Here is a 27,578-nt window from a genome sequence, read left to right as displayed (position 1 = left end):
TGAGGTTGCCATGTTTCTCTGTTCATCTCTATTTATTGCTGCTGATTTATTGTCACCATGTTTCTCTCACTGTTATTGTGTGTGTGTTTCCCTGATTCAATGTTAGCATGTCTTGCTCACCATCATACTGCTCGCCTGTCTCTCTTGCCTTTGATGCAGAGACAATTAAGCTTACGTTTTCTAGTAGCAGATGGCAGACAGACGTCAGGTGGTACAATAACAGCAAATGCCCATTAAAAACGGCAAAATGCCCAACAAAAGCGGCATTGACCCATGCTGTACACGTCGCTAACGCCAATCTTACCTTCGATGCTTCGATGAGTTTCTCCTGCAATAAATGTTTCACACACCGGTCTTAACTTCTATGCTGTAAATGTGTCTCTCTTACACCTGTATTAGCTTTGATGCTGTAAATGTCTTTCTCGTGCTCGTCTTACCTTCAATGCTGAGTTCAAAACAGATGTGACAGAAGGAAAGCGTTCCTGTGTCGGTCTCCAGCTTGCAGACGCTGCAGATATTGTCATCGTTGAGGTCTATGTTGACAAACTGTTCCTCTTCATCCATGCTGTTCCTGTGGATCGCAGTAGGCAAAAAGGCAACAACGTTAGGGGTGCTAAACACCCTTTTTTACATCACATTACACTTAACTGACGCGTTCATCCAAGCGACGTACAGTTATTTACAGGGTATATTGGTTACATTTTCTGGAGCAGTGTGGGGTTAGGTGCCTGGCTCAGGGGCACTTCAGCCTAGATGGAGGTGTAGAGAGAACTGGTAAGGGTGGGATTCGAATTTGCAAGTTGCAACCCTCAGATTTTAAGTCCACCTCTCTAACCTCTAAGACAGGGCGAAGTGTGTTTACGTTTTGACAGCTTAATTAAAGAAACCCATAAGAGTGCATTATTTTTTTTTTTTCTTTTTTCTAAACGATTTGAATGGGCCTTTTATCCCAGAACGTCTGATAAAACCTATTCCAATTAACTGACTGTCTACTGAGGGCCTGGGCTGTACAAATGATGTGCAGCGGGCTCATGAAACTACTCACTTGAGTGAAGTCTTAAAATACATTTTACGACTAACTGCTAAAGCCTACATGTGTTTATTTCTCACAGAGGTGTTGCTGGTGGTGGCCTACTTTCTTAAACAGACACTTAAACAGCAGTCACACTGCTGAGTGAGTACTCTTGCACAGTGACCAAGGCAGGCAGTAGTGTGGTTACTTATTACTGCTGAGTGAGTACTCTTGCACGGTGGCCAAGGCAGGCAGTAGTGTGGTTACTTATTACCTCCATACATCAGTCAGTGAGGTCAGGACAGCCACACTGCTCTGCTCGCGGTGTGTACACAGCAAATTAGTTTAGCTGAGTGAAAGCGGAGCCTTCTTTGGGATCCCTGCAACGGCCAAACGAGGACGTAATTTCTTTAAACCATAGACGTTTGTGGAAGGTGCAACCTAATTATGGACAATATGCTAAATATGGGCACTGCTATAGTAGTCCTGACAGGTTGCATTACAGGTGCAATCTGATGCACATTACATAGACAAGAATTTAGGGCTTAATGTTATCATAATGTTAAAACATTCATCATACTGAAAACCATTTAAATTACTGTGTACGTTTTGGAAAATGTAGGTCTATATGGTTACCAGGGGAAAGGCTACTGATGAGAGAGGGAGGAGGGTTCAAATGGTGTGGTTTACTTGCAGTTCATCAATAACACCATGACCGCATGTGACTACTGTAGTTACATAGATTAGGCCATCATCAGTTTTCACAACTTCAGGATAGAAGCTGGTTCACATAAGAACAGTCTAGTGTCAACATAAACAGAAAACAGTGTTGTGTGCTGTTACAAAAGACTTTCTAGTTACAGTACAATAACAGCCATTTAGCCACACAACAATTAGAAATGAATCGAGTTGCTTTAACACTGGGATGACTCTATAGAGTAATTAACAGTCGTATGCAAACCTTGTTGACAGGTTGTGACTACATGTGTGATAATCTCTTTACCTTAATTAACTTCAGGCTAACATCACCACCATCAAAATAGCTAAGTGTAATTTGGATCCAACTTGACTAGACTACACAACAAACATGGTGGGTGGCTGTCTCTTTAATGTCGCCACATACCAACCAACCCAAGTCACCCCTTGCTCATTGGAGAATGTAAACAATCAATTGGTGTTTAACAACAAACAGCAACACAGCTGACGTCGACATAAAACTAATTTGTGTAGAAACGAAACCAAAATAAACAATGGGCATGTGACTTTTTCCACTTGCTGTGCGTAAACACTACGGTGATCTACCTATCCAGTTAGCTGGACACCGGTAGCTGAATAGCTAGTCGTGTTAAAATGAAAAGTTTGGCAGTTAGGTTGACACGATGGCAGATTATTTTTGGCACTTGGATGAGCTCTCTATTCATGACACCGATGAGACAAGCGTACCGTCTGCTAGAGGAAGTACATGTTAGGCACGCTTTCGTTCACGCCACATACCTATCGATTTACTAAAAAACACGGTTGGTTATATCAATGATGGACCATCAGTAAATAGGGTCTCCTAAACAAGGACGAGTGACACATCAAAAGAAAGGAATGTCAGTCAACGTGGTAGATACGTGATAGCAATCTGGTTCCCGTTATGAGCTAAATTATCGTCTGGTACACAAAGACAAAACATATCGCATGTAACTGTCTCGTGTTAGCTCGATGACTAGCAATACACGAAGAGCTAGCGAAATAAACAAGTAACGTTATCAGAGATTAACCAAAGACCCCCAGACCAGACTAGCGGGATGACTGGCGGGCTATGGGACTTTGCTATGTATGATAACGCGGTAGCAAGTTAGCAATCTGTTGTTCGTGCCTTAGGACTAACGTTACAGCAGTGACCGTTATCTGATGTAAAATGCTATTTAAAAAAAAAACCAACCAACAGCCTCAATGCCAACAAAATATGCCATGGTCCGTCGTAGCATTTTACAGGGCAATGTAACTCACCTTATCGACTGCTGAATAGTGGTGGTCTCCGGACCAATTCCTCCCGTTCACGCATGCATCAGTTTTGTAATTGAAAGCGCGCAGGCCCGCAGCCACAAGTAGTCGAGTGTGAGCTGAGCTCGAGGGGAGGACGCTTCTCTCTCGCTATCTCCAACGGGAAAAACCATTACGCAACACCCAGACAACGCTTAGCTTCCTCCCCAGCATGCCTTTGTTGTCATAGGCCTCGGGTGTCTAACCTTGCCTAAAGCATTTTATTATTGTTACCTCTGACCCGAAATCTTTAAAAAATAATTCATAACCCTATAACCCTATGGACAAGATATCAGGCTACCTATGGTGTTGTTGTTACCAATATTCTCTAATTTTGAAAGGTTCCATCTGTCATCCATAACGTTGTGTTAAATAAAATCAAAGTCACAAATAGGCTACCTTGATCTACTGATGTGATTGTTAAAATCTATCTGATGGCATAGCCGAGGACTTGACACTTTGAGACAGACTTCGTTTTTCTCATTATTTTATTTTATTTTACTTTTTTTCATTTTATTTTATTTTATTTTATTCCCCCTTACCTAGTAGATTACTTAAACAGCTTGGTTCCTGTCCCTGCGTGCTGGAATTCCAGTGGGATTTTTCCTTATGATGAACGCCAACACGTCACCATATTTGCATGTCATGAGTGCTAGGGTGAAATGCATGGAGTAGCCCATGTGGGAATTCATGGATAGACCTTTTTTATATATAGATAAATATATGCATGAATAAATGCATTTTTGGGGATAGAATAGAATAGAATAGAATAGAATAGAATAGAATAGAATAGAACAGAACAGAATAGAATAGAATTTAGAATCCTCCCTCATCAACAGCACCAAGCTCATGTGTCCACAAGGAGGCGCAAATGGTCCAATTGCTGTGACCTGCCTTGAAAAATATTTCAAGTCAAGTTTGATCATGTTAGGTTAGGTTCATGGAAAATATGATGGCAACGGAGGGAGATGAAAATGTGATGAAAAGGACATTACTTATAGACTAGTATATCAACGTTTTATGACACAACGAATTGCATTCTTTCACTTGAATCAGAATGTGTGTGAAGTAGGTTTATCCTGATCTTATGTCACTGTTGAAGTTTACAAATCAATGTTATTATATTCATTCATTTGGTTAGTGGTTAATTTGGCGTTTGAATGGAGGGGGGACCCCTTCTGTACCTTGGCAATCCACACTATACTAGGCTGGCCCTTCTTACCTGTAGGGTCCAGTTGCAATAACTCAATAACTCATTCACTGAATTAAATAATGCTGTTGGCCTATACCAGACAGTGTAAAGGTGAGGAGGGGAAGATGAGAAGCAACCTGCCGAAAGTAAACACTTATTATATTATGATAGAATAACAGAATTATAGAAATGTTGTGGGAGGGGGGTTCCTCCAAGGTCCTGTTTGTGTATGAGTAAGTTTCCATGAGATCAATAGTGTGTGTGGCCACTTGATCGTAAATCTCTGCAGTGTGTGTCAGCCCTCCTGTGAGTGTGTGTGCACCCACACACTCGGGTAAAGAAATGCGTACGTGCGTGCCGCGGCCTGCCCGGGTCTCCTTCCTCCTCCTGCGACAGGGTGACTGGACGAGCCTGTTCCTCCTGTTTCTTGGAAATCAGGGATGCACACTCCTCGTCACGCTCCTAAACCTGCTGCTGCCACTCTGCACTTGTTTTGCTCTTACGAATGGAGTGCAGAGGGATTTTTTTTTCACTTTTCAAGGTTTTGAAATAACACAAAGCAACCTTTATATAGGCCTCCAGGAGTACCTTTTATAAAGCCACATGTAACACTTTAGCAACAAGCAACCAACACTTTACTCTTTAGCACATTGAATGACAGTTACAGTAGGTATGATAATGTGCTATATGAAAACTACTGATTGATTAATTGATTGATTGATTGATTGATTGATTGATTGATTGATTGATTGATTGATTGATTGATTGATTGATGCAAGCGCAATGCAGCCTCTTTCTCCTTTGGCCTATACATCCTCCATATCCTTGACAGGCTGTACACGAGAAAGGACAAAGAACCTGCCCCTTTCCCCACAACTAATGGTGTTTAATTAGCATCAACATTAGCTGCCTCATGAGTCAAGCATAAGTGAAAGTGAAAGTCCACCTGGTAATCTCCGCACTTGTTAATGACCCCCACCAACATGGCGGGTCAGGAGTCGAACTGGCAACCTTTGGGCTACAAATCTAATGTCCTAACCGCCTTCGCACTATTAGGAAATTGATTGTTTTTGCTTACATATTGTTACAGACACCGGTCTGGGGCAGCTCTGCACACCCTGAGTATCATAATACATTGTCACCTGGCTCTTGTCTTTATTATGTGTATATTATGTACAAAAACATATCAGGTACACCGCCATCCCTGGACACAACCATCAGGCTCCCCCATGTAGAGGTGTGATTTGTCCCAAGTGAAATAGGAGTCTGTCTGGACACCTTGCTTGAACACCTGTGGCTTGAATGTCATGAAAGTGTGTGCTACTGTGGGGGTCTGGATAGGCTATAGTGCAGTGGTTCTCCACCTTTTTTGAATAAACGCCCCCTGGACCCCATCATAAGTATCCCAACGCCCCCTTGACCTCATCATAAGCCTGCCAACACCCCCCGTATTGAAAAAATAAAATGGACTAATGCCCCACAATGGCAACTAATGCTGCATTCCAGAGTGGTACACTCTGAAAATGCTGGGTTATTACTTTAACTAATCCCCTGGGTTAATTGCTTTAAAAAAAATATTGGGTCAAATATATCCCATATATTTAATACCCAGTACCTGGGTTATTGGCCAAACCCACATCAGCACCCAGGCCCTGGGTCATTTCAACCCTGTAATCTAAGTTATCTTGTCAACGATATTTGAATTTTGAATTTTACCGGTCGCCATTGCCAAAACGGCTACCGGGCTACCAACGTCCAGAAGAGAGGACATCGGATGGCTTCTGAAAGCATTGTTTCGGTAAGTGTGCGCCTTTTATGTAAACTTGCCATATATTGCTTTTCGCGATGTAGGCTAAATGTGCGTCAGCCGTGAGTTCCTGTTTGTGGAAAGCAAAGGCACATTTCATAGAAAGTTACACATTTCGAGTAATAGGAGGAAACGGTATTAACTAGTCTTTTAAGGGGAGCAAATGAATAAGCACTTAGTCATAACTGCAGCGGTTTGCTGTCCTGTGGTGGATTTGGGAATATAGATGCTTGCTTTAATGAATTGTACAAATGTAGGCTACATTTCATTGGAAAGTTACATGTTCCTCCAGCCTTCGTCCAGGTTCTGTCAACGGTGGTTAGTTAGCTACGGTAAGTCATAATGTTAGCCCTTCTGGGATTCATTTGGTTGGTTGCTATTTCGCTTAATATAGCTCATAACGGATGGTTGGCTGTCAGATTGGGCGGATACTTTTTAGGTAGATTGGGCTAAGTGTGTCCACTACACCAGCGATACCTAATGCAGGACGCTAAACTGACACAAATCTGACAAATTATATCTAATATAGCCGCTACCAGAGATTTTTTTAGGAAGGGCCGCTAGGCTACTTCACCTGCTCAACCCAACCTAGAATGCAATAACGACAGCATTTTCGTTTGGGGGGCAAGCTGGCATCTGAAGACTGTCAGTGTCTTCGGTTACCACAAGTGTCATGATAGTTCTACATCAGGGAAGTCGATGAACTTTCTTCTTTTTTTGTATCACCTAGAACTAGTTTTGTGGGTGCAACTAAGTGCTTGTGTGACTTCGCCTGCGATATTCACCGGCGTTTTTATTGCCGGACGTTCGACATTCGCTTGATATTCGAAAAAAATGTGTCCGTATTCGGTTTCACGCACGAATGCGACAAGACTGCTTGGTGTAGTCTCATCTACTTTTCACGCTATGTGGATATATCAATGCACAACTTCAAACCTTTCGCCGTTGCCGAATTCTGGCTCAAAATCGCTGTTAAGCGACTCGCCCGCTGCGCTTCCTCTATGCTCCATGTAAGGGACCGTCAACAAATACCACATCAATTGTTCGCGATCATCACAAAGCAACCAATCATATTACTTGGGTTTTAGTAAATGGCAAATAAACTGGCCTTGATACTACAGGTCAAATTTAGCTCATAGATCACATGACTGCGAAACAAGACACAATAATAAGCTTACAAGATATCACACAAAATCAACCAAACCACCATTATCCAAATACTTGGTTGTAGTGGATGCCAAATAAATGGGCCTAGTTACTACAGGTCAAATTTAGCTCGCAGGTCACATGACTGTGAAAAAGGACATAATAATAAACAATATTGGAAAAAATAACCACAAAAACTCCCCCCCCCCCCATAAAATCAGCTTATAATTGTGTCCTTTGACCTGTAGTAGCTAGGCCCATTTATTTGGCATCTACTACACTCAATTATTTGGAAAATGTTGGTTTAGTTGATTTTTGTGATTATTTTTCCATAAAATCGGCTTATTATGGTGTCCTGTTTCACAGTCATGTGACTTATGAGCTAAATTTGACCTGTAGTAGCTAGGCCCATTTATTTGGCATCTACTACACTCAATTATTTGGAAAATGTTGGTTTAGTTGATTTTTTTCCCCATAAAATCGGCTTATTATTGTGTCCTGTTTCACAGTCATGTGACTTATGAGCAAAATTTGACCTGTAGTAGCTAGGCCTATTTATGTGGCATCTACTACACTCAATCATTTGGTAAATGGTGGTTTTGTTGATTTTTTGTGATTATTTTTCCATAAAATATGCTTATTATTATGTCCTGTTTCACAGTCATGTGACCTATGCACTAAATTTGATGTGTAGTAGCTAGGCCTATTTATTTGCCATCTACTACACTCAATTATTTGGTAAATGTTGGTTTAGTTGATTTTTTGTGATTATTTTTCCATAAAATATGCTTATTATTGTGTCCTGTTTCACAGTCATGTGACCTATGCACTAAATTTGACCTGTAGTAGCTAGGCCTATTTATTTGGCATCTACTACACTCAATTATTTGGTAAATGGTGGTTTTGTTGATTTTTTGTGATTATTTTTCCATAAAATATGCTTATTATTATGTCCTGTTTCACAGTCATGTGACCTATGCACTAAATTTGATGTGTAGTAGCTAGGCCTATTTATTTGGCATCTACTACACTCAATTATTTGGTAAATGGTGGTTTTGTTGATTTTTTTGTGATTATTTTTCCATAAAATATGCTTATTATTGTGTCCTGTTTCACAGTCATGTGACCTATGCACTAAATTTGATGTGTAGTAGCTAGGCCTATTTATTTGGCATCTACTACACTCAATTATTTGGTAAATGGTGGTTTTATTGATTTTTTGTGATTATTTTTCCATAAAATATGCTTAATATTATGTCCTGTTTCACAGTCATGTGACCTATGCACTGAATTTGATGTGTAGTAGCTAGGCCTATTTATTTGCCATCTACTACACTCAATTATTTGGTAAATGTTGGTTTAGTTGATTTTTTGTGATTATTTTTCCATAAAATATGCTTATTATTGTGTCCTGTTTCACAGTCATGTGACCTATGCACTAAATTTGATGTGTAGTAGCTAGGCCTATTTATTTGCCATCTACTACACTCAATTATTTGGTAAATGTTGGTTTAGTTGATTTTTTGTCATTATTTTTCCATAAAATATGCTTATTATTGTGTCCTATTTCACAGTCATGTGACCTATGCACTAAATTTGACCTGTAATAGCTAGGCCCATTTATTTGGCATCTACTACACTCAATTATTTGGAAATTGTTGGTTTAGTTGATTTTTTTCCTAATAAAATCGGCTTATTATTGTGTCCTGTTTCACAGTCATGTGACTTATGAGCAACATTTGACCTGTAGTAGCTAGGCCTATTTATGTGGCATCTACTACACTCAATCATTTGGTAAATGGTGGTTTTGTTGATTTTTTGTGATTATTTTTCCATAAAATATGCTTATTATTATGTCCTGTTTCACAGTCATGTGACCTATGCACTAAATTTGATGTGTAGTAGCTAGGCCTATTTATTTGCCATCTACTACACTCAATTATTTGGTAAATGTTGGTTTAGTTGATTTTTTGTGATTATTTTTCCATAAAATATGCTTATTATTGTGTCCTGTTTCACAGTCATGTGACCTATGCACTAAATTTGACCTGTAGTAGCTAGGCCTATTTATTTGGCATCTACTACACTCAATTATTTGGTAAATGGTGGTTTTGTTGATTTTTTGTGATTATTTTTCCATAAAATATGCTTATTATTATGTCCTGTTTCACAGTCATGTGACCTATGCACTAAATTTGATGTGTAGTAGCTAGGCCTATTTATTTGGCATCTACTACACTCAATTATTTGGTAAATGGTGGTTTTGTTGATTTTTTGTGATTATTTTTCCATAAAATATGCTTATTATTATGTCCTGTTTCACAGTCATGTGACCTATGCACTAAATTTGATGTGTAGTAGCTAGGCCTATTTATTTGGCATCTACTACACTCAATTATTTGGTAAATGGTGGTTTTGTTGATTGTTTGTGATTATTTTTCCATAAAATATGCTTAATATTATGTCCTGTTTCACAGTCATGTGACCTATGCACTGAATTTGATGTGTAGTAGCTAGGCCTATTTATTTGCCATCTACTACACTCAATTATTTGGTAAATGTTGGTTTAGTTGATTTTTTGTGATTATTTTTCCATAAAATATGCTTATTATTGTGTCCTGTTTCACAGTCATGTGACCTATGCACTAAATTTGATGTGTAGTAGCTAGGCCTATTTATTTGCCATCTACTACACTCAATTATTTGGTAAATGTTGGTTTAGTTGATTTTTTTCCCCATAAAATCGGCTTATTATTGTGTCCTGTTTCACAGTCATGTGACCTATGCACTAAATTTGACCTGTAGTAGCTAGGCCTATTTATTTGGCATCTACTACACTCAATTATTTGGTAAATGGTGGTTTTGTTGATTTTTTGTGATTATTTTTCCATAAAATATGCTTATTATTATGTCCTGTTTCACAGTCATGTGACCTATGCACTAAATTTGATGTGTAGTAGCTAGGCCTATTTATTTGCCATCTACTACACTCAATTATTTGGTAAATGTTGGTTTAGTTGATTTTTTGTGATTATTTTTCCATAAAATATGCTTATTATTGTGTCCTGTTTCACAGTCATGTGACCTATGCACTAAATTTGACCTGTAGTAGCTAGGCCTATTTATTTGGCATCTACTACACTCAATTATTTGGTAAATGGTGGTTTTGTAGATTTTTTGTGATTATTTTTCCATAAAATATGCTTATTATTATGTCCTGTTTCACAGTCATGTGACCTATGCACTAAATTTGATGTGTAGTAGCTAGGCCTATTTATTTGGCATCTACTACACTCAATTATTTGGTAAATGGTGGTTTTGTTGATTTTTTGTGATTATTTTTCCATAAAATATGCTTATTATTATGTCCTGTTTCACAGTCATGTGACCTATGCACTAAATTTGATGTGTAGTAGCTAGGCCTATTTATTTGGCATCTACTACACTCAATTATTTGGTAAATGGTGGTTTTGTTGATTTTTTGTGATTATTTTTCCATAAAATATGCTTAATATTATGTCCTGTTTCACAGTCATGTGACCTATGCACTGAATTTGATGTGTAGTAGCTAGGCCTATTTATTTGCCATCTACTACACTCAATTATTTGGTAAATGTTGGTTTAGTTGATTTTTTGTGATTATTTTTCCATAAAATATGCTTATTATTGTGTCCTGTTTCACAGTCATGTGACCTATGCACTAAATTTGATGTGTAGTAGCTAGGCCTATTTATTTGCCATCTACTACACTCAATTATTTGGTAAATGTTGGTTTAGTTGATTTTTTGTCATTATTTTTCCATAAAATATGCTTATTATTGTGTCCTGTTTCACAGTCATGTGACCTATGCACTAAATTTGATGTGTAGTAGCTAGGCCTATTTATTTGGCATCTACTACACTCAATTATTTGGTAAATGGTGGTTTTGTTGATTTTTTGTGATTATTTTTCCATAAAATATGCTTATTATTATTTCTTATTTCACAGTCATGTGACCTATGCACTAAATTTGATGTGTAGTAGCTAGGCCTATTTATTTGGCATCTACTACACTCAATTATTTGGTAAATGGTGGTTTTGTTGATTTTTTGTGATTATTTTTCCATAAAATATGCTTATTATTATGTCCTGTTTCACAGTCATGTGACCTATGCACTAAATTTGATGTGTAGTAGCTAGGCCTATTTATTTGCCATCTACTACACTCAATTATTTGGTAAATGGTGGTTTTGTTGATTTTTTGTGATTATTTTTCCATAAAATATGCTTATTATTATGTCCTGTTTCACAGTCATGTGACCTATGCACTGAATTTCATGTGTAGTAGCTAGGCCTATTTATTTGACATCTACTACACTCAATTATTTGAAAAATGTTGGTTTAGTTGATTTTTTGTCATTATTTTTCCATAAAATATGCTTTTTAATATGTCCTGTTTCACAGTCATGTGACCTATGCACTAAATTTGATGTGTAGTAGCTAGGCCTATTTATTTGGCATCTACTACACTCAATTATTTGGTAAATGGTGGTTTTGTTGATTTTTTTGTGATTATTTTCCCATAAAATATGCTTATTAGTATGTCCTGTTTCACAGTCATGTGACCTATGCACTAAATTTGATGTGTAGTAGCTAGGCCTATTTATTTGACATCTACTACACTCAATTATTTGGTAAATGGTGGTTTTGTTGATTTTTTGTGATTATTTTTCCATAAAATATGCTTATTATTATGTCCTGTTTCACAGTCATGTGACCTATGCACTAAATTTGATGTGTAGTAGCTAGGCCTATTTATTTGCCATCTACTACACTCAATTATTTGGTAAATGTTGGCTTAGTTGATTTTTTTGTGATTATTTTTCCATAAAATATGCTTATTATTGTGTCCTGTTTCACAGTCATGTGACCAAGGCACTAAATTTGATGTGTAGTAGCTAGGCCTATTTATTTGGCATCTACTACACTCAATTATTTGGTAAATGGTGGTTTTGTTGATTTTTTGTGATTATTTTTCCATAAAATATGCTTATTATTATGTCCTGTTTCACAGTCATGTGACCTATGCACTGAATTTGATGTGTAGTAGCTAGGCTTATTTATTTGGCATCTACTACACTCAATTATTTGGTAAATGGTGGTTTTATAGATTTTTTGTGATTATTATTCCATAAAATATGCTTATTAATATGTCCTGTTTCACAGTCATGTGACCTATGCACCAAAAAATCAACTAAACCACCATTTTCCAAATAATTGAGTGTAGTAGATGCCAAATAAATAGGCCTAGCTACTACACATCAAATTTAGTGCATAGGTCACATGACTGTGAAACAGGACATAATAATAAGCATATTTTATGGAAAAATAATCACAAAAAATCAACTAAACCAACATTTTCCAAATAATTGAGTGTAGTAGATGCCAAATAAATAGGCCTAGCTACTACAGGTCAAATTTAGTGCCTAGGTCACATGACTGTGAAACAGGACACAATAATAAGCATATTTTATGGAAAAATAATCACAAAAAATCAACTAAACCAACATTTTCCAAATAATTGAGTGTAGTAGATGCCAAATAAATAGGCCTAGCTACTACACATCAAATTTAGTGCATAGGTCACATGACTGTGAAACAGGACATAATATTAAGCATATTTTATGGAAAAATAATCACAAAAAATCAATAAAACCACCATTTACCAAATAATTGAGTGTAGTAGATGCCAAATAAATAGGCCCAGCTACTACAGGTCAAATTTTGCTCATAAGTCACATGACTGTGAAACAGGACACAATAATAAGCCGATTTTATGGGGAAAAAATCAACTAAACCAACATTTTCCAAATAATTGAGTGTAGTAGATGCCAAATAAATGGGCCTAGCTACTACAGGTCAAATTTAGCTCATAAGTCACATGACTGTGAAACAGGACACCATAATAAGCCGATTTTATGGAAAAATAATCACAAAAAATCAACAAAACCAGCATTTACCAAATAATTGAGTGTAGTAGATGCCAAATAAATAGGCCTAGCTACTACAGGTCAAATGTAGTGCATAGGTCACATTACTGTGAAACAGGACACAATAATAAGCATATTTTATGGAAAAATAATGACAAAAAATCAATTATACCAACATTTACCAAATAATTGAGTGTAGTAGATGGCAAATAAATAGGCCTAGCTACTACACATCAAATTTAGTGCATAGGTCACATGACTGTGAAACAGGACATATTAATAAGCATATTTTATGGAATAATAATCACAAAAAATCTAAAAAAACCACCATTTACCAAATAATTGAGTGTAGTAGATGCCAAATAAATAGGCCTAGCTACTACACATCAAATTCAGTGCATAGGTCACATGACTGTGAAACAGGACATAATAATAAGCATATTTTATGGAAAAATAATCACAAAAAATCAACAAAACCACCATTTACCAAATGATTGAGTGTAGTAGATGCCAAATAAATAGGCCCAGCTACTACAGGTCAAATTTTGCTCATAAGTCACATGACTGTGAAACAGGACACAATAATAAGCCGATTTTATGGGGAAAAAATCAACTAAACCAACATTTTCCAAATAATTGAGTGTAGTAGATGCCAAATAAATGGGCCTAGCTACTACAGGTCAAATTTAGCTCATAAGTCACATGACTGTGAAACAGGACACCATAATAAGCCGATTTTATGGAAAAATAATCACAAAAAATCAACTAAACCAACATTTTCCAAATAATTGAGTGTAGTAGATGCCAAATAAATGGGCCTAGCTACTACAGGTCAAAGGACACAATAATAAGCTGATTTTATGGGGGGGAAACGTTTTTGTGGGTTTTTTTCCAATATTGTTTATTATTATGTCCTTTTTCACAGTCATGTGACCTGCGAGCTAAATTTGACCTGTAGTAACTAGGCCCATTTATTTGGCATCCACTACAACCAAGTATTTGGATAATGGTGGTTTGGTTGATTTTGTGTGATATTTTTTAGGCTTATTATTGTGTCTTGTTTCGCAGTCATGTGATCTATGAGCTAAATTTGACCTGTAGTATCAAGGCCAGTTTATTTGCCATTTACTAAAACCCAAGTAATATGATAATTGTGCTTTGGTTGCTTTGGGGTGATTCGCGAACAATTGATGTGGTATTTGTTGACGGTTGTTGACATATGTATGATTGACTGTGTGTATTCTGTACCAGTACTGATCTGTTCCACGCCACAAGGGGGTGTTACCTATTTGATATGAGATGTGTATGATTGGTGACGTCACACCCCCTATATAAATGAATGTTCTGGAATCGATCATTCTCTTGAGTGCTCTTGAGTCATAGACCAACCGCTCCTGAGCAGTGTGTTTACTCATACTTTAAAATAAATATGCCTTGAGGCTGACGTGAGTTATTCGTCTTCGACTCTTTCTGAAACCTGCACATTGGACTTCAGCTGTGGATTGTAGCGCTCCTGCTAACAGGTTATGGGCCCAGTATCGAAGACAATGTGCAATAACGGAAAGTGGCGAACGTTAGCTAGTCAGCTAAAGTGTGATAGCTAGTTAGCGCGCTAAAACCGGGAACGCTAACGGAAAGCTGAGGAGAATGGCGCATCAAAAGGCAAAGTGGCCGATGTTTGACGGTAGGGCCGAAGAATATGAGCTCTGGGAGGAACGGATGCTGTGCTGTATGCACCGTGTCGGGTTAAAAGAGACTATTCTTGAGGAGCCTGGTGAACCGCTGACGGCTGAGGAACGAGCCAAGGATGACGAGCTGAACGCTGATGCTTACTGCTCGTTGGCGCCGTTACTCGACAACGTGAGTCTGGGACTGATCTTTAGAGACTGTAAAAATAATGGACGCGAGAGTCTGAAAGTGCTGAGAGAGCACTACATTGGCAAAGGTAGGCCAAGAATTGTTTCATTGTACATAACGTTAACCTCGCTGAAGAAAGCGGACACAGAGACTGTGACAGAGTACATTATCCGGGCAGAGCAGATCTTCACAGCGCTCAGAGGTGCAGGCGAGGCACCGAGTGAGGGGCTGATGATGGCAATGATTATGCGGGGACTACCAGAAATGTACAAACCTTTTTCGCTGATGGTAACCCACGGCGTAGCAGAGATGAAGCTAGCAGAGTTCAAGGCTAAGCTACGAAACTTCGAGGCTTCGGAGGATGCTGAGCCAGTAGCTGAGTTGGCGGGAGAAAGGGTTCTGAAGGCTCGCGCTGCGCTGAGGAAAAAGAACGTCGGCGGATCTTCGACAGAGATGGCGTGTTGGCGGTGCGGAGAGAAGGGACATCGGAAAGATGACTGCGCAAGAAAAGTTTGGTGCGGTTCCTGTAAAAGCACCAGCCACAGCGACAAAGCCTGCAGGAAGACCGAGCGCACACAGAGGTCCAGGTGTGCACGCGCTGAAGACCACGGCGGTGGCGACAGCAGAGGCAGAGGCAGCGGCAGCGGCGGTGGTAGCAGCAGTAGCAGAGGCAACGGTAGCAGCGGTGGTGGCGACAGCGGAGGCAACGGTGGCAGCGGCATCAAAGGCAACAGCGGCAGCGGTGGTGGCAGCAACAGCAGAAGCGGCAGTGATGGCGGCGGCGGCAGTGGTGACAGTAGCAGAGGCGGCGGCAGCACTCGTGACAGCGGCGGCGGCGGTGGTAGCAGTGGCGGTCGGGCAGCGAGTGGTGGTCGGATCGAGGCGCGGGGACCCGCGAAAGACGACTTCACATTCCGGGTGGACACCTGCAAGCCAGCGCAGCAGCGGCAGATCGAGAGAGGGCTGATCGTCGACACAGGCGCGACATCCCACATGCTGAACGACAGGAGCCGGTTCAAGTCCTTCGACAGCTCGTTCAAGCCGGAGAGCCACAGCATGGAGCTGGCCGACGGGAGGCGGACATTCGGGTTGGCGGAAGGCAGAGGAGACGCACAGGTGTGTCTCACTGACAGCGATGGACGAATATGCACAGTGACTCTGAAGAGCGCCCTGTACATCCCTTCGTTCCCACAGGAACTCTTCTCCGTGAAGTGTGCCACTGCACACGGTGCCAAGGTACTTTTCGAAGAAGGTAACAATGTTCTTGTGGCGCCTAATGGTGCAAGGTTTAACATTGATGTGTGTGACAGAATGTATTACTTGCCGACCGAATGTGATGAGAGTGATGTGTGCAATGTTAGCCATGATATCCAAACTTGGCATGAGATAATGGGGCATTGTAATTACGATGACATACTGAAACTGCAAGATGTTACAGTAGGCATGCACATTAAAGGTGCAAAGCGTAAGCCTGACAAAGAATGTCATGTGTGCATAGAGGGGAAGTTTACTCAGTCGAGGAACAGAAATGCAACTGACAAGGTGAAAACACCACTTGAGCTTGTGAATACTGATCTAGCTGGTCCAGTGACAAATGGTTCCATAGATGGTTACAAATACATGCAGTCATTCACAGATGTGTGCACAGGAGTAGTATTCACATACTTTCTCAAAGCAAAGAGTGATGCCGTACAGGCTACTGAAAAGTTTCTGGCCGACGTAGCGCCTTATGGCGATGTGAAATGCATCCGGTCAGACAACGGGACCGAGTACACAAGCAGAGAGTTTAAGACACTCCTGCGAAAGAACAAAATCAGACACGAGACGTCCTGTCCTTACTCCCCACACCAGAACGGCATAGCCGAGAGGGAAGGACGTACTCTCTTTGAAATGGCAAGGTGTAAACTGATTGACAGCAACTTACCTAAGAGTTTATGGCATTATGCCGTTCAGGAAGCTGCATACACCAGAAACAGATGCTTTAACAAGCACATTGGCACTACACCGTACACAGCACTGACAGGGAAGAAGTGTGATCTAGCCCAGATGCACAAATTCGGGTCCGAGTGTTATGCGTACAAACAAGACAAGGGTAAACTAGATCCCAGGTGTGAGAAGGGGCTCTTTGTAGGGCACGACAAGGGCAGTCCCGCCTATCTAGTTTACTACCCCAATAAGGGAAAAGTGCAGAAGCACAGACTGGTTAAGTTTATCACAAAGACCACATGTGACAGCGAGACTCAGACACAGGATTTTACCCTATTGTACATACCGACAAGACACAGTCCAGTGCTCAGAGCACAGACACCCAGACTGACAGTCCACAATCACCAGAGGATGATGGTGAGGAGCACCACATGGTGACACCACAGGCCCCAAGCAGTGGGAGGTAACCCACTAGAGAGCGTAAGCCCCCGAGTTACCTCAGTGCTTACTCTACTCAGGAAGACAGTGATGGTGATGATGATAGTACACTCACCAGTGTCGACTATTGTTACCGAGCAGTGTGTGGCGTGCCACTGACCTTTAAGCAGGCTATGGCATCACAACAAGCAGGTAAATGGAAGAGGGCAATGGACGAGGAAATGCAGTCATTAGAGGAGAACCAGACCTTTACCCTGACCAAATTGCCAGAGGGCAGAAAGACAGTGGGAGGTAGGTGGGTGTACTCAATTAAAGAGGGTGGTGACGGACGTGAACAGTACAAGGCCAGATTTGTGGCGAAGGGGTATAGCCAGAGAGAGGGGATAGACTATAGTGAAACATTCTCCCCCACGGCAAACATGACGAGTGTGCGTGTACTCATGCAAAAGGCAGCACAAGAGAACTTAGTTCTACACCAAATGGACGTAAAGACAGCATACTTACACGCACCCATTGACCGAGACATTTACATGGAGCAACCTGACGGGTATGAAAAAGTTGGAAACAATCTAGTGTGTAAACTGCAGAAATCAATTTATGGTTTAAAACAGTCGGGGCGCAACTGGAATGAGATGCTGCACACATGTTTGATCAATGATAACTTTACACAGAACCCAGCAGACCATTGTGTATACACAAAAGAGTCAAAGCAGGCAGGGAAGGTCATAATTGTGATTTGGGTGGATGATCTTATCATCGCAGCAAGCAACACACAAAGCCTAGAGCAGGTAAAAGCAATGCTTTCGAGCAGGTTTAAAATGAAGGACCTAGGCAGATTAAAACACTTCCTAGGCATAGATTTCAGTCAAACTGATGAATGTGTAACCATGTCACAACAGAGGTACACTGAGAGGATTCTCAAGCGTTTTGATATGCAGGATTGCAGAACACGTGAAACACCATGTGAACAAAAGGTCGAATACACTGACGATGCACCCAAGATGACAGATGTAACAAAATACAGGGAAGCTGTAGGTAGTCTCATCTACTTAGCTACTTGTACGAGACCTGATCTTAGTTTTGTGGTTGGTAAGCTTTCACAACACTTTGCAAACCCCACAGAGGAAAACTGGGTGACAGTTAAACATGCACTGCGTTATCTTAAAGGTACGACTGACAAGAAGCTGACTTTTAAGAAAAGCAGCGATGGTTTAGGCCTTCGGGCATACAGTGATGCAGACTGGGGTGCAGACACCAGCGACAGACGGAGCACGTCTGGCTACTGTGTGAGCATTAACAAAGAGAGCTCACTGGTATCGTGGAAGAGTAAGAAGCAGCCCACAGTAGCACTATCCACTTGTGAAGCCGAGTACATGGCTCTAGCTCTAACAATACAGGAGTGTATTTATCTAGAGCAATTACTGAATGGTATGGATTCCTATGAATATGTTCAAACTGTTGTTCATGAGGATAACCAGGGCACCATTGCACTTGTGAAGAATCCTGTGTGCAGACAAAGGTGCAAACATATTGACATCAAGTATCACTTCATAAGGTCAACCACTAGAGATGAGAAGATGACACTTGTGTACTGTCCTACAGATGAGATGGTAGCAGATGCTATGACCAAGCCTGTCTCAAAGGTCAAACTGCAGAAGTTTTCAGGACTCATGTTTGGTGCTAGTGTCTGACAATTTGTAAATATGTTAAGTACTGTGTGTACTATGTAAAATGTTTTTGATTTAATTCTGTGTTTTGATTCTGATTGTTAAAAACTGTGCAGGAAACAAGTCACTCATAAGTGGGAGTGTTGACATATGTATGGTCGACTGTGTGTGTTCTGTACTATTTATCTGTTCCACACCACAAGGGGGTGTTATCAATATGATAAGAGATATGAGATGATTGATGACGTCACACCCTCTATATAAATGAATGTTCTGGAATCGATCATTCTCTTGAGTGCTCTTGAGTCATAGACCAACCGCTCCTGAGCAGTGTGTTTACTCATACTTTAAAATAAATATGCCTTGAGGCTGACGTGAGTTATTCGTCTTCGAGTCCTTTCTGAAACCTGCACATTGGACTTCTCCTGTGGATTGTAGCGCTCCTGCTAACAACGGTCCCTTACATGGAGCATAGAGGAAGCGCAGCGGGCGAGTCGCTCAACAACGATTTTGAGCCATAATTTGTCAACGGGGAAAGGTTTGAAGTTGTGCATTGATATATCCATACAGCGTGAAAAGTAGATGAGACTACACCAAGCAGTCTTGTCGCATTCGTGCGTGAAACCGAATACGGAAACATTTTTTTTCGAATATCAAGCGAATATCGAACGTCCGGCTAAACAAACGCCGGTGCGATATTCTGAGCTCACTGCGAGTCCGAACTCTGATAAAGACAGAGGAAGAGCTCGCGCATAATATTACCGGCATGTTAGGTGTGGTAAGTCGCATCATGTGCTTGGTCAGCTTGCTTGCGCAAGAAAATGTTGTCGCGACAATGGTTTATTGTTTGTGTCAACTGACGTTTCTTATCTCGGCTCGTATGTGCTATGTGCTTTGCTTGTTTGGTTAGCGTCGTAGCTTGTGTACTACATAACTGTTTGATTCTACCGTATGCGGATGAAGCTGGCTGCGTGGAAAACTGTGTACATTCACCTGTCGTTGTGTTCCAAAATCATAAGGCTTTAATGTGGAGGGTTATAGTTAGCCAATTTCTCTCTTTCACGAGCAGGGATTTGTTGCTTTGTTGACGCTACAGGGAAGTCCTGGTTTAAAGAAAGTTGTGGCTAGAGCTCTAATAGGCAATAAGGCAACAGCTACTTCAAGCTATGCATGATAGCTGATATCAGCCGCAAATCGTGCGTGTGTAGTTGTCCCAGAGACCGTTTAGTTCTAGTGTGACTGTGTGATATTGTACTCTGTAGTATGTGCAGTATTTCCGAAGACTGGTTGGTTTATATTTTTGTTAATGTAAATGAAATAGGCTATGTAAAGTTGTTGTGTGCACTACAGTAGTGAGACAAAAGCCTTTCATATATTTAGGTTGCCTGTATGTTTTGAAGGTGTGTCTGCAAAGCTCTGTAACGTTTTGTCTTTTTTTTTTTTTTTTTAATCTCTTATGCTCTGGATAAGATGGACGTCTTTCCTCTGACCTGTTACCAAGACAGCTGGATGTGTAAGAAGTTGGAACTAAGTCACTGAAGAAGTAAACCGTTGAAAACCGATTTGGATTGTCTGAGAGATGTAAGTGACTGAGTTCAGGACAAATGTGTATGTCAACTGTATTGTAGGCCTATTACTTTAACAACAAAATCACAATAACTGCTTTTTTTTGGCTGTAGGACACAAGTAAAAGGAGAAGAATGCTGCTCAGCTGGGTTGGCGAAGCTCTTGGATATCATCAGCACATGTATGAAGTAAGTTTTTTAAATGAATGCACAACAGCAGGCGTTAATGCGCGTGCACACACACACACACACACACACACACACACACACACACACACACACACACACAATGAGAGCTGGCCTGATATTGTTCTTTGATTCTGTGAATGTGTAATGCCTACAGTACTGTCTGGTGTCACTTCAGACAATTTTGCAACGGTTTACTGTATGTTCTGTCTATTTGTCTGCCAAACTCTCAAACTTGTTGTCTTTCTTTTTGTCTTCCTCTTTGGGCACCGGTAGGCACAGAGTCATTCCGGTAGGCACAGAGTTGTTCCTCGATGGACGTGATGACCTGGCACCAAAACCGCTTAATGTGTATGAGGCTGTGTCTGCATCGAGGGAAGAACCCAGCACTGAAATGTGAGTGTATGATCCAATAATTGTAAACATGGGTGCCAGTTGTACTATATATTTCACAGTAAAATCCCAATTACTATTACTCATAGTTATTCATTCTTTTTCTGCTGTAGGACACAAATGAAAGAAGAGTACTTCTGCTCTGCTGGGTCTGCGACACTACTTATCCGAGGAGTCCTCAAACATCAGGATGTAGGAAGTAAGATCTTTATATGTCATGCATAACAGCCCATGCGTGCACGCGCGCGCGCACACACACACGCACACGCACACACACATATGCTCATACACACACGTACAAAACATGCGCATGCACACCCCACTCTACACCACACACAACCTTAAAGGAAAATCCCTACTAGTTTCAACATCCAATTATATTGTTCTCACTACCACTGGCTTGTCAGGACCCAACAACGCAGTTCAGGATAAATGTGTATGTCAACTGTATTGTAGGCCTATTACTTTAACAACAAAATCACAATAACTGCTTTTTTTTGGCTGTAGGACACAAGTAAAAGGAGAAGAATGCTGCTCAGCTGGGTTGGCGAAGCTCTTGGATATCATCAGCACATGTATGAAGTAAGTTTTTTAAATGAATGCACAACAGCAGGCGTTAATGCGCGTGCACACACACACACACACACACACACACACACAATGAGAGCTGGCCTGATATTGTTCTTTGATTCTGTGAATGTGTATGGAATGCCTACTGTCTGGTGTCACTTCAGACAATTTTGCAACGGTTTACTGTATGTTCTGTCTATTTGTCTGCCAAACTCTCAAACTTGTTGTCTTTCTTTTTGTCTTCCTCTTTGGGCACCGGTAGGCACAGAGTCATTCCGGTAGGCACAGAGTTGTTCCTCGATGGACGTGATGACCTGGCACCAAAACCGCTTAATGTGTATGAGGCTGTGTCTGCATCGAGGGAAGAACCCAGCACTGAAATGTGAGTGTATGATCCAATAATTGTAAACATGGGTGCCAGTTGTACTATATATTTCACAGTAAAATCCCAATTACTATTACTCATAGTTATTCATTCTTTTTCTGCTGTAGGACACAAATGAAAGAAGAGTACTTCTGCTCTGCTGGGTCTGCGACACTACTTATCCGAGGAGTCCTCAAACATCAGGATGTAGGAAGTAAGATCTTTATATGTCATGCATAACAGCCCATGCGTGCACGCGCGCGCGCACACACACACGCACACACACATATGCTCATACACACACGTACAAAACATGCGCATGCACACCCCACTCTACACCACACACAACCTTAAAGGAAAATCCCTACTAGTTTCAACATCCAATTATATTGTTCTCACTACCACTGGCTTGTCAGGACCCAACAACGCAGTTCAGGATAAATGTGTATGTCAACTGTATTGTAGGCCTATTACTTTAACAACAAAATCACAATAACTGCTTACTTTTTGGCTGTAGGACACAAGTAAAAGGAGAAGAATGCTGCTCAGCTGGGTCGGTGGTCACACTACTGATTCAAGAAGCTCTTGGATATCATCGGCATGTATAAAGTAAGTTTTTTATATCAATGCACAACAGCAGGCGTTAATGCACACACACACACACACACACACACACACACACACAATGAGAGCTGGCCTGATATTGTTCTTTGATTCTGTGAATGTGTATGGAATGCCTACAGTACTGTCTGGTGTCACTTCAGACAATTTTGCAACGGTTTACTGTATGTTCTGTCTATTTGTCTGCCAAACTCTCAAACTTGTTGTCTTTCTTTTTGTCTTCCTCTTTGTGCACTGGTAGGCACAGTCATTCCGGTATGCACGGAGTCGTTCCTCGATGGACGTGATGACCTGGCACCAAAACCGCTTAATTTGTATGAAGCTGTGTCTGCATCGAGGGAAGAACCCAGCACTGAAATGTGAGTGTATGATCCAATAATTGTAAACATGGGTGCCAGTTGTACTATATATTTCACAGTAAAATCCCAATTACTATTACTCATAGTTATTCATTCTTTTTCTGCTGTAGGACACAAATGAAAGAGGACGTCTTCTCTGCTGGGTGTGCGACACTACTTATTCTAGGAATCCTCAAACATCAGGATGTAGGAAGTAAGATCTTTATATGTCATGCATAACAGCCCATGCGTGCACGCACACACACACACACACACACACACACACATACAAAACATGCACGTGCACACTCCACTCTACACCAAACACAGATAAACACACACAACCTTAAAGGAAAATCCCTACTAGTTTCAACATCTAATTATATTGTTCTCACTACCACTGGCTTGTCAGGACCCAACAGCCTCTTTTTTCCAGCCCTGTCCGTCATCTCATTCTAATGAGTGCATGATCTGTTTACATATAAAACAGACATAGCGTGTAGCACCCAAAATGCACATGCAGTCAAGTCAAAAATAACATATATATAATTTCCCTAAACCATATTTATGATAACTGAGATGGAAGAGCCATGTCTTAATCATTAACACTTTTCTTTTGTTTTGCTTTTTCAAGACTTATGGTGAGATGCCAAGAGCCGCCATGAGGGATATGCAACCTGCAGCTTCACCATGCTTTTGGGAGATCATCTACTACGTGAACCTTGAGTATCTACAAGCCAGCTACTTTAAGTTCTTGAAAGGGTAGTGATGTCATTCAAGCCAGATCACGAGACAAGGTCCTGTACAAACTGTCAATCTAAATGTTGCGACATCCCTGTCAGTTCTTTTGGACTGAATACATGCTGTGTTTGAAATATATTATTCGGATAACTCCCCATCAGAGAATACCTTGTCTGTTAATGACGGATGGACATGCCATTGACATGCCGTGCACACTTTGATGTTTTTTATTTTAATGTTTTCTATGTTTTCCAATGTTCTTTTTTTATTTATGTTCTGTTATATGCTGGTTATGTAAGTACTGTATGGAATGTAGTGACTGTAGAGACCAAGACAAATTTCAACCTGGGGACAAAAAGTTCACACCACTCTGTTAGCGCAGTTATGGATACACTGTAAATTTTGTAATTAACCAAAAGTACGGTGAGAAGCCTGTTTGTGCAGATGGACCTGCTGGCGGGCCTGTTTACTCATAGCTAAAAAGCAACATATTATCTGTGCAAAAGCACATGGGCTCTTCGAAAAGGGGTTAAACATTTTAATGTGCTGTTTTACAGTGTGCTATACAAAAGGTAAGGTGAAACTAATTTTTTGAAATTCTATAATTGTACAGTGTCACTGAAATCAAATGGTGCATTGGTAAAACTGAACCATTTCCTTTAATCCCGTTTAGCAGAGCCTATGTTTGAACTATACTGTCACCAATATTGTAATGACTGAGTTTTAACCTGTTACTTAAGGCTCTTGGTAATGTCATAGCAATGTTGCTATGATGTAGTTGAGTCTTTTCAGTCATGAGTGATCAGTCTTGCTGATAACCCGTCTTTGCAAAGAGGCTACAAAGATGCATGTAAATTCAATTAAGGTTTTATTGCTCCAATGCTATCATGTGTTAATGCTACACTGCTGTGATTTGCATCTTTATAGTATACTTTTATGAAATGTATTGTTAATTATCTTCATTGTTCAGCAATAAAAAAAAGATCTGAAATATTATGCATTCTTGTATTTTGTTCTTTTTAAAATTGATCTTAATTAATGCATTGGTCAACAATTCTGGTATATTTCACCCTAATGTAATAATGTTAAGTCATAATTGTTTTTTGTAAATCCTCTTGCAATTTAAATACCCAATATTGGGTTAAAGTATGAACCCAACAAAGAAGTCAATATGACCCAACAATGTGGTAGCAGGTCTGACCCATTTAATGGGTTCTTTTAACACACAAATTGGGTCAGAATGACCCATTTAGTTGGTTTAGGGGAATGACCCAATGTGAGGGTTAAAATATTTTAACCCAGCCAAAGGGTAGGCCCAATACTGAACCAGGGCCTGGGTCAGATAATAACCCAATTTGGGTTGTTTTTGACCCAGGCTTTTTAAGAGTGGTAGGAGCTTCCCAATATGCAACCAGGAGGCAGCTACCTCCCACTTGAAAGCATTCCAACCAGCGAGTAAAACATAAACTATTCCTGTGCACTGCCATTACTGTGTCGACTTCACGATTTGGAAGTCGGGGTACTTTGATTTGGACCCAGCTTGCGACTTGAACAATCCGCTTCAACAGGCATTCCCATGCATTTCAGCAAATAGGAGGTCAGAAATATCACATCTCCCACCGTTGGGGAATGCGGCATAAGCACCGCCCCCTCTCAACTGTATCCCTCTCAACAACCCCACCCCCTGTAGAGGGGCTGTAGAGACCCTGTTGAGAAACACTTCAATAGTGGCATGTAACTGTCAGGTTGGTATGTTGCACATACAGTAGAGTATCGGGGCTCAGGCCAAGAATACACTATGCTCACATGGTGTGTAACATACAACATGATAAGCCCATTGAATAAGTGAGCAGGCGAGAGGTTATCCTGCAATGTTACGTTTTTGAAAGTGTTAAAGGACATATTTTTCATAGTACATGTTTAACCTTTCATTGAGCTGTGTTTGCAAACTCTCCATGCAGATCTACCGTGATCTTACGTGCCGATTTTTTGCCTGAAGCTACAAACGTACATGGTAAGGCCAGGTAAAGATCTTCCACACAGGGGTGTCGTACCGGGGCTTATGTGTGACCGAATTACCAGGGCCCCATGAATAGGGGCCCCGCAGAGTCTCTGATGTACTCTGTAGATAATATTGCTGGGGGGTCCATTGCAGCTTATTGTACGTATAGGGCCCACAAATATTCTGCTCCCTACACCCCTGCTCCCACACAAATGCAATTATGGAAGCCAGTCCGCCTGGCTCTCTCTCTCTGGTGTGTGTGTGTGTGTGTGTGTGTGTGTGTGTGTGTGTGTGTGTGTGTGTGTGTGTGTGTGTGTGTGTGTGTGTGTGTGTGTGTGGTGATTGCAGTCAGAGTGTCACATCTTTTAACACGGTAGCAGCTCCAGCAGCTACTGCTTGAGGCCAGACGCCACGCTGCAGAAGAGAGCGTGTTTATGACTTTACAGAATTCAGCAATGAGTTAGTACATGTTTCAAAACATGAAAAAGAATAGTTCTAGACCCTCCTGACTAGTGGTCATAGTGGTGTATGATTATAATCTTATGATTTACATGTTATTCTGACAGCATAATACAGTCATGTTTTCAGAATATACCCTACATAAATACATAGTATGGTTCTCATGACTGATGGCATTGTAACATGCAAATAAATAATTCACATTTGATGATGACGATTAAATGCAAATCTGTCTCTCTCTCTTAGGGACAGGCATTGGAAATTAGCCTATGGCCATAAATGCTATGATGCTTTTCTGTTATACTGCTGTACAGCCTACATGATGTTTATCTGTTCCCATCAACCAAACCAAACAAAACTTATATTACTCCTGAATCTCATCTTGTGGCCTCTTTGCACAGACTGAAACAGTCCAATCGCAATGAAGTAAATAAGGAGTGATTTCATGAAACCCGTCCATCACCACCCGTCCAGCAACCAGAGTAGAATGAATATATAAAATAACTGACATATAATCATATGATCCTGAAAAGCGATATACTGTATGTCTTCCCAAAACACAGGTTTCAGTTGTATAATTTTACTAATTTTCTCCTGGCTGTTGGTGATAGAAGTCTTTGCCCCCTGAAGCAGGCTACTTTTGTAGCATGTGACTTTTCATTTGTGAGGAGGCCACTTGTTAATTTTTGCCAGGGGAATATTTTTGTGACGCACGGTGCAAAGCAGACAGAACAACATGACTTTTTGTTAAACGAATGAGAAATGACACGCACACACACAACCTTCTTAACTTTAAATACATGGGATGTATTTCTTTGTAATGAATAAAAAAGTGAAACTGTGCAAACACTATTGATACATGACAGATATTGTAGACAGATAATGTACTGCATATAATTCTGTAGCTTACAGCCAGTGACAATCAGGCATGGGTATAAAATAATACAGCAAACCACATTATAAAGGGAAAAGAAAAGAGCAATTATTTTGACCACAAATCACACTACACGCATGCAATTACACACATGCCTAGACAGGCTCTCTCTCTCTCTCTCTCTCTCTCTCTCTCTCTCTCTCTCTCACACACACACACACACGCACGCACAGTTTTCCACTCCCTCTCTCTTTTTCACTCACTCACACATACAGTACATGCACGCACGCACACACGCACACACATACACACACACGCACACACGCACACACACACACACACACACACACACACACACACACACACACACACACACACACACACACACACACACACACACACACACACACACACACACA

General features: G+C 40.6%; 1 protein-coding gene and 1 long non-coding RNA gene across 3 annotated transcripts in view; one reads left to right on the top strand and one right to left on the bottom strand.

Annotated features, from left to right (window-relative positions):
* Positions 1-3,117, bottom strand: part of c7h21orf91 (chromosome 7 C21orf91 homolog) — a 31,805-nt gene extending 28,688 nt beyond the window's left edge. Inside the window, exons 1-3 of one of the 2 annotated variants that reach the window (XM_063203257.1) lie at positions 3,011-3,117; positions 438-571; positions 305-328 (exon numbers count right to left, since the gene is read on the bottom strand). In XM_063203257.1, the coding sequence (XP_063059327.1) occupies positions 305-328; positions 438-564 (151 nt within the window). In that variant the 5' untranslated portion in view covers positions 565-571; positions 3,011-3,117. The remainder of the gene's footprint in view (positions 1-304; positions 329-437; positions 572-3,010) is intronic. The other variant, XM_063203259.1, reaches the window with a different exon arrangement.
* Positions 3,118-5,909: 2,792 nt separating this feature from the next.
* Positions 5,910-24,820, top strand: LOC134452102 (uncharacterized). The gene is made up of 12 exons (XR_010035364.1): positions 5,910-6,033; positions 20,517-20,627; positions 20,726-20,800; positions 21,074-21,193; positions 21,304-21,389; positions 21,698-21,772; positions 22,023-22,142; positions 22,253-22,338; positions 22,642-22,733; positions 22,987-23,104; positions 23,215-23,297; positions 23,718-24,820. It is a non-coding gene; the product is annotated as an uncharacterized LOC134452102 (long non-coding RNA).
* Positions 24,821-27,578: the final 2,758 nt, after the last annotated feature.

The sequence above is a fragment of the Engraulis encrasicolus genome, chromosome 7 (assembly GCF_034702125.1).
Source record: "Engraulis encrasicolus isolate BLACKSEA-1 chromosome 7, IST_EnEncr_1.0, whole genome shotgun sequence".
Taxonomy (NCBI): domain Eukaryota; kingdom Metazoa; phylum Chordata; class Actinopteri; order Clupeiformes; family Engraulidae; genus Engraulis; species Engraulis encrasicolus.
The sequence above is the reverse complement of the archived record's forward strand: the minus strand, read 5'-3'. Positions and strand labels throughout refer to the sequence as shown.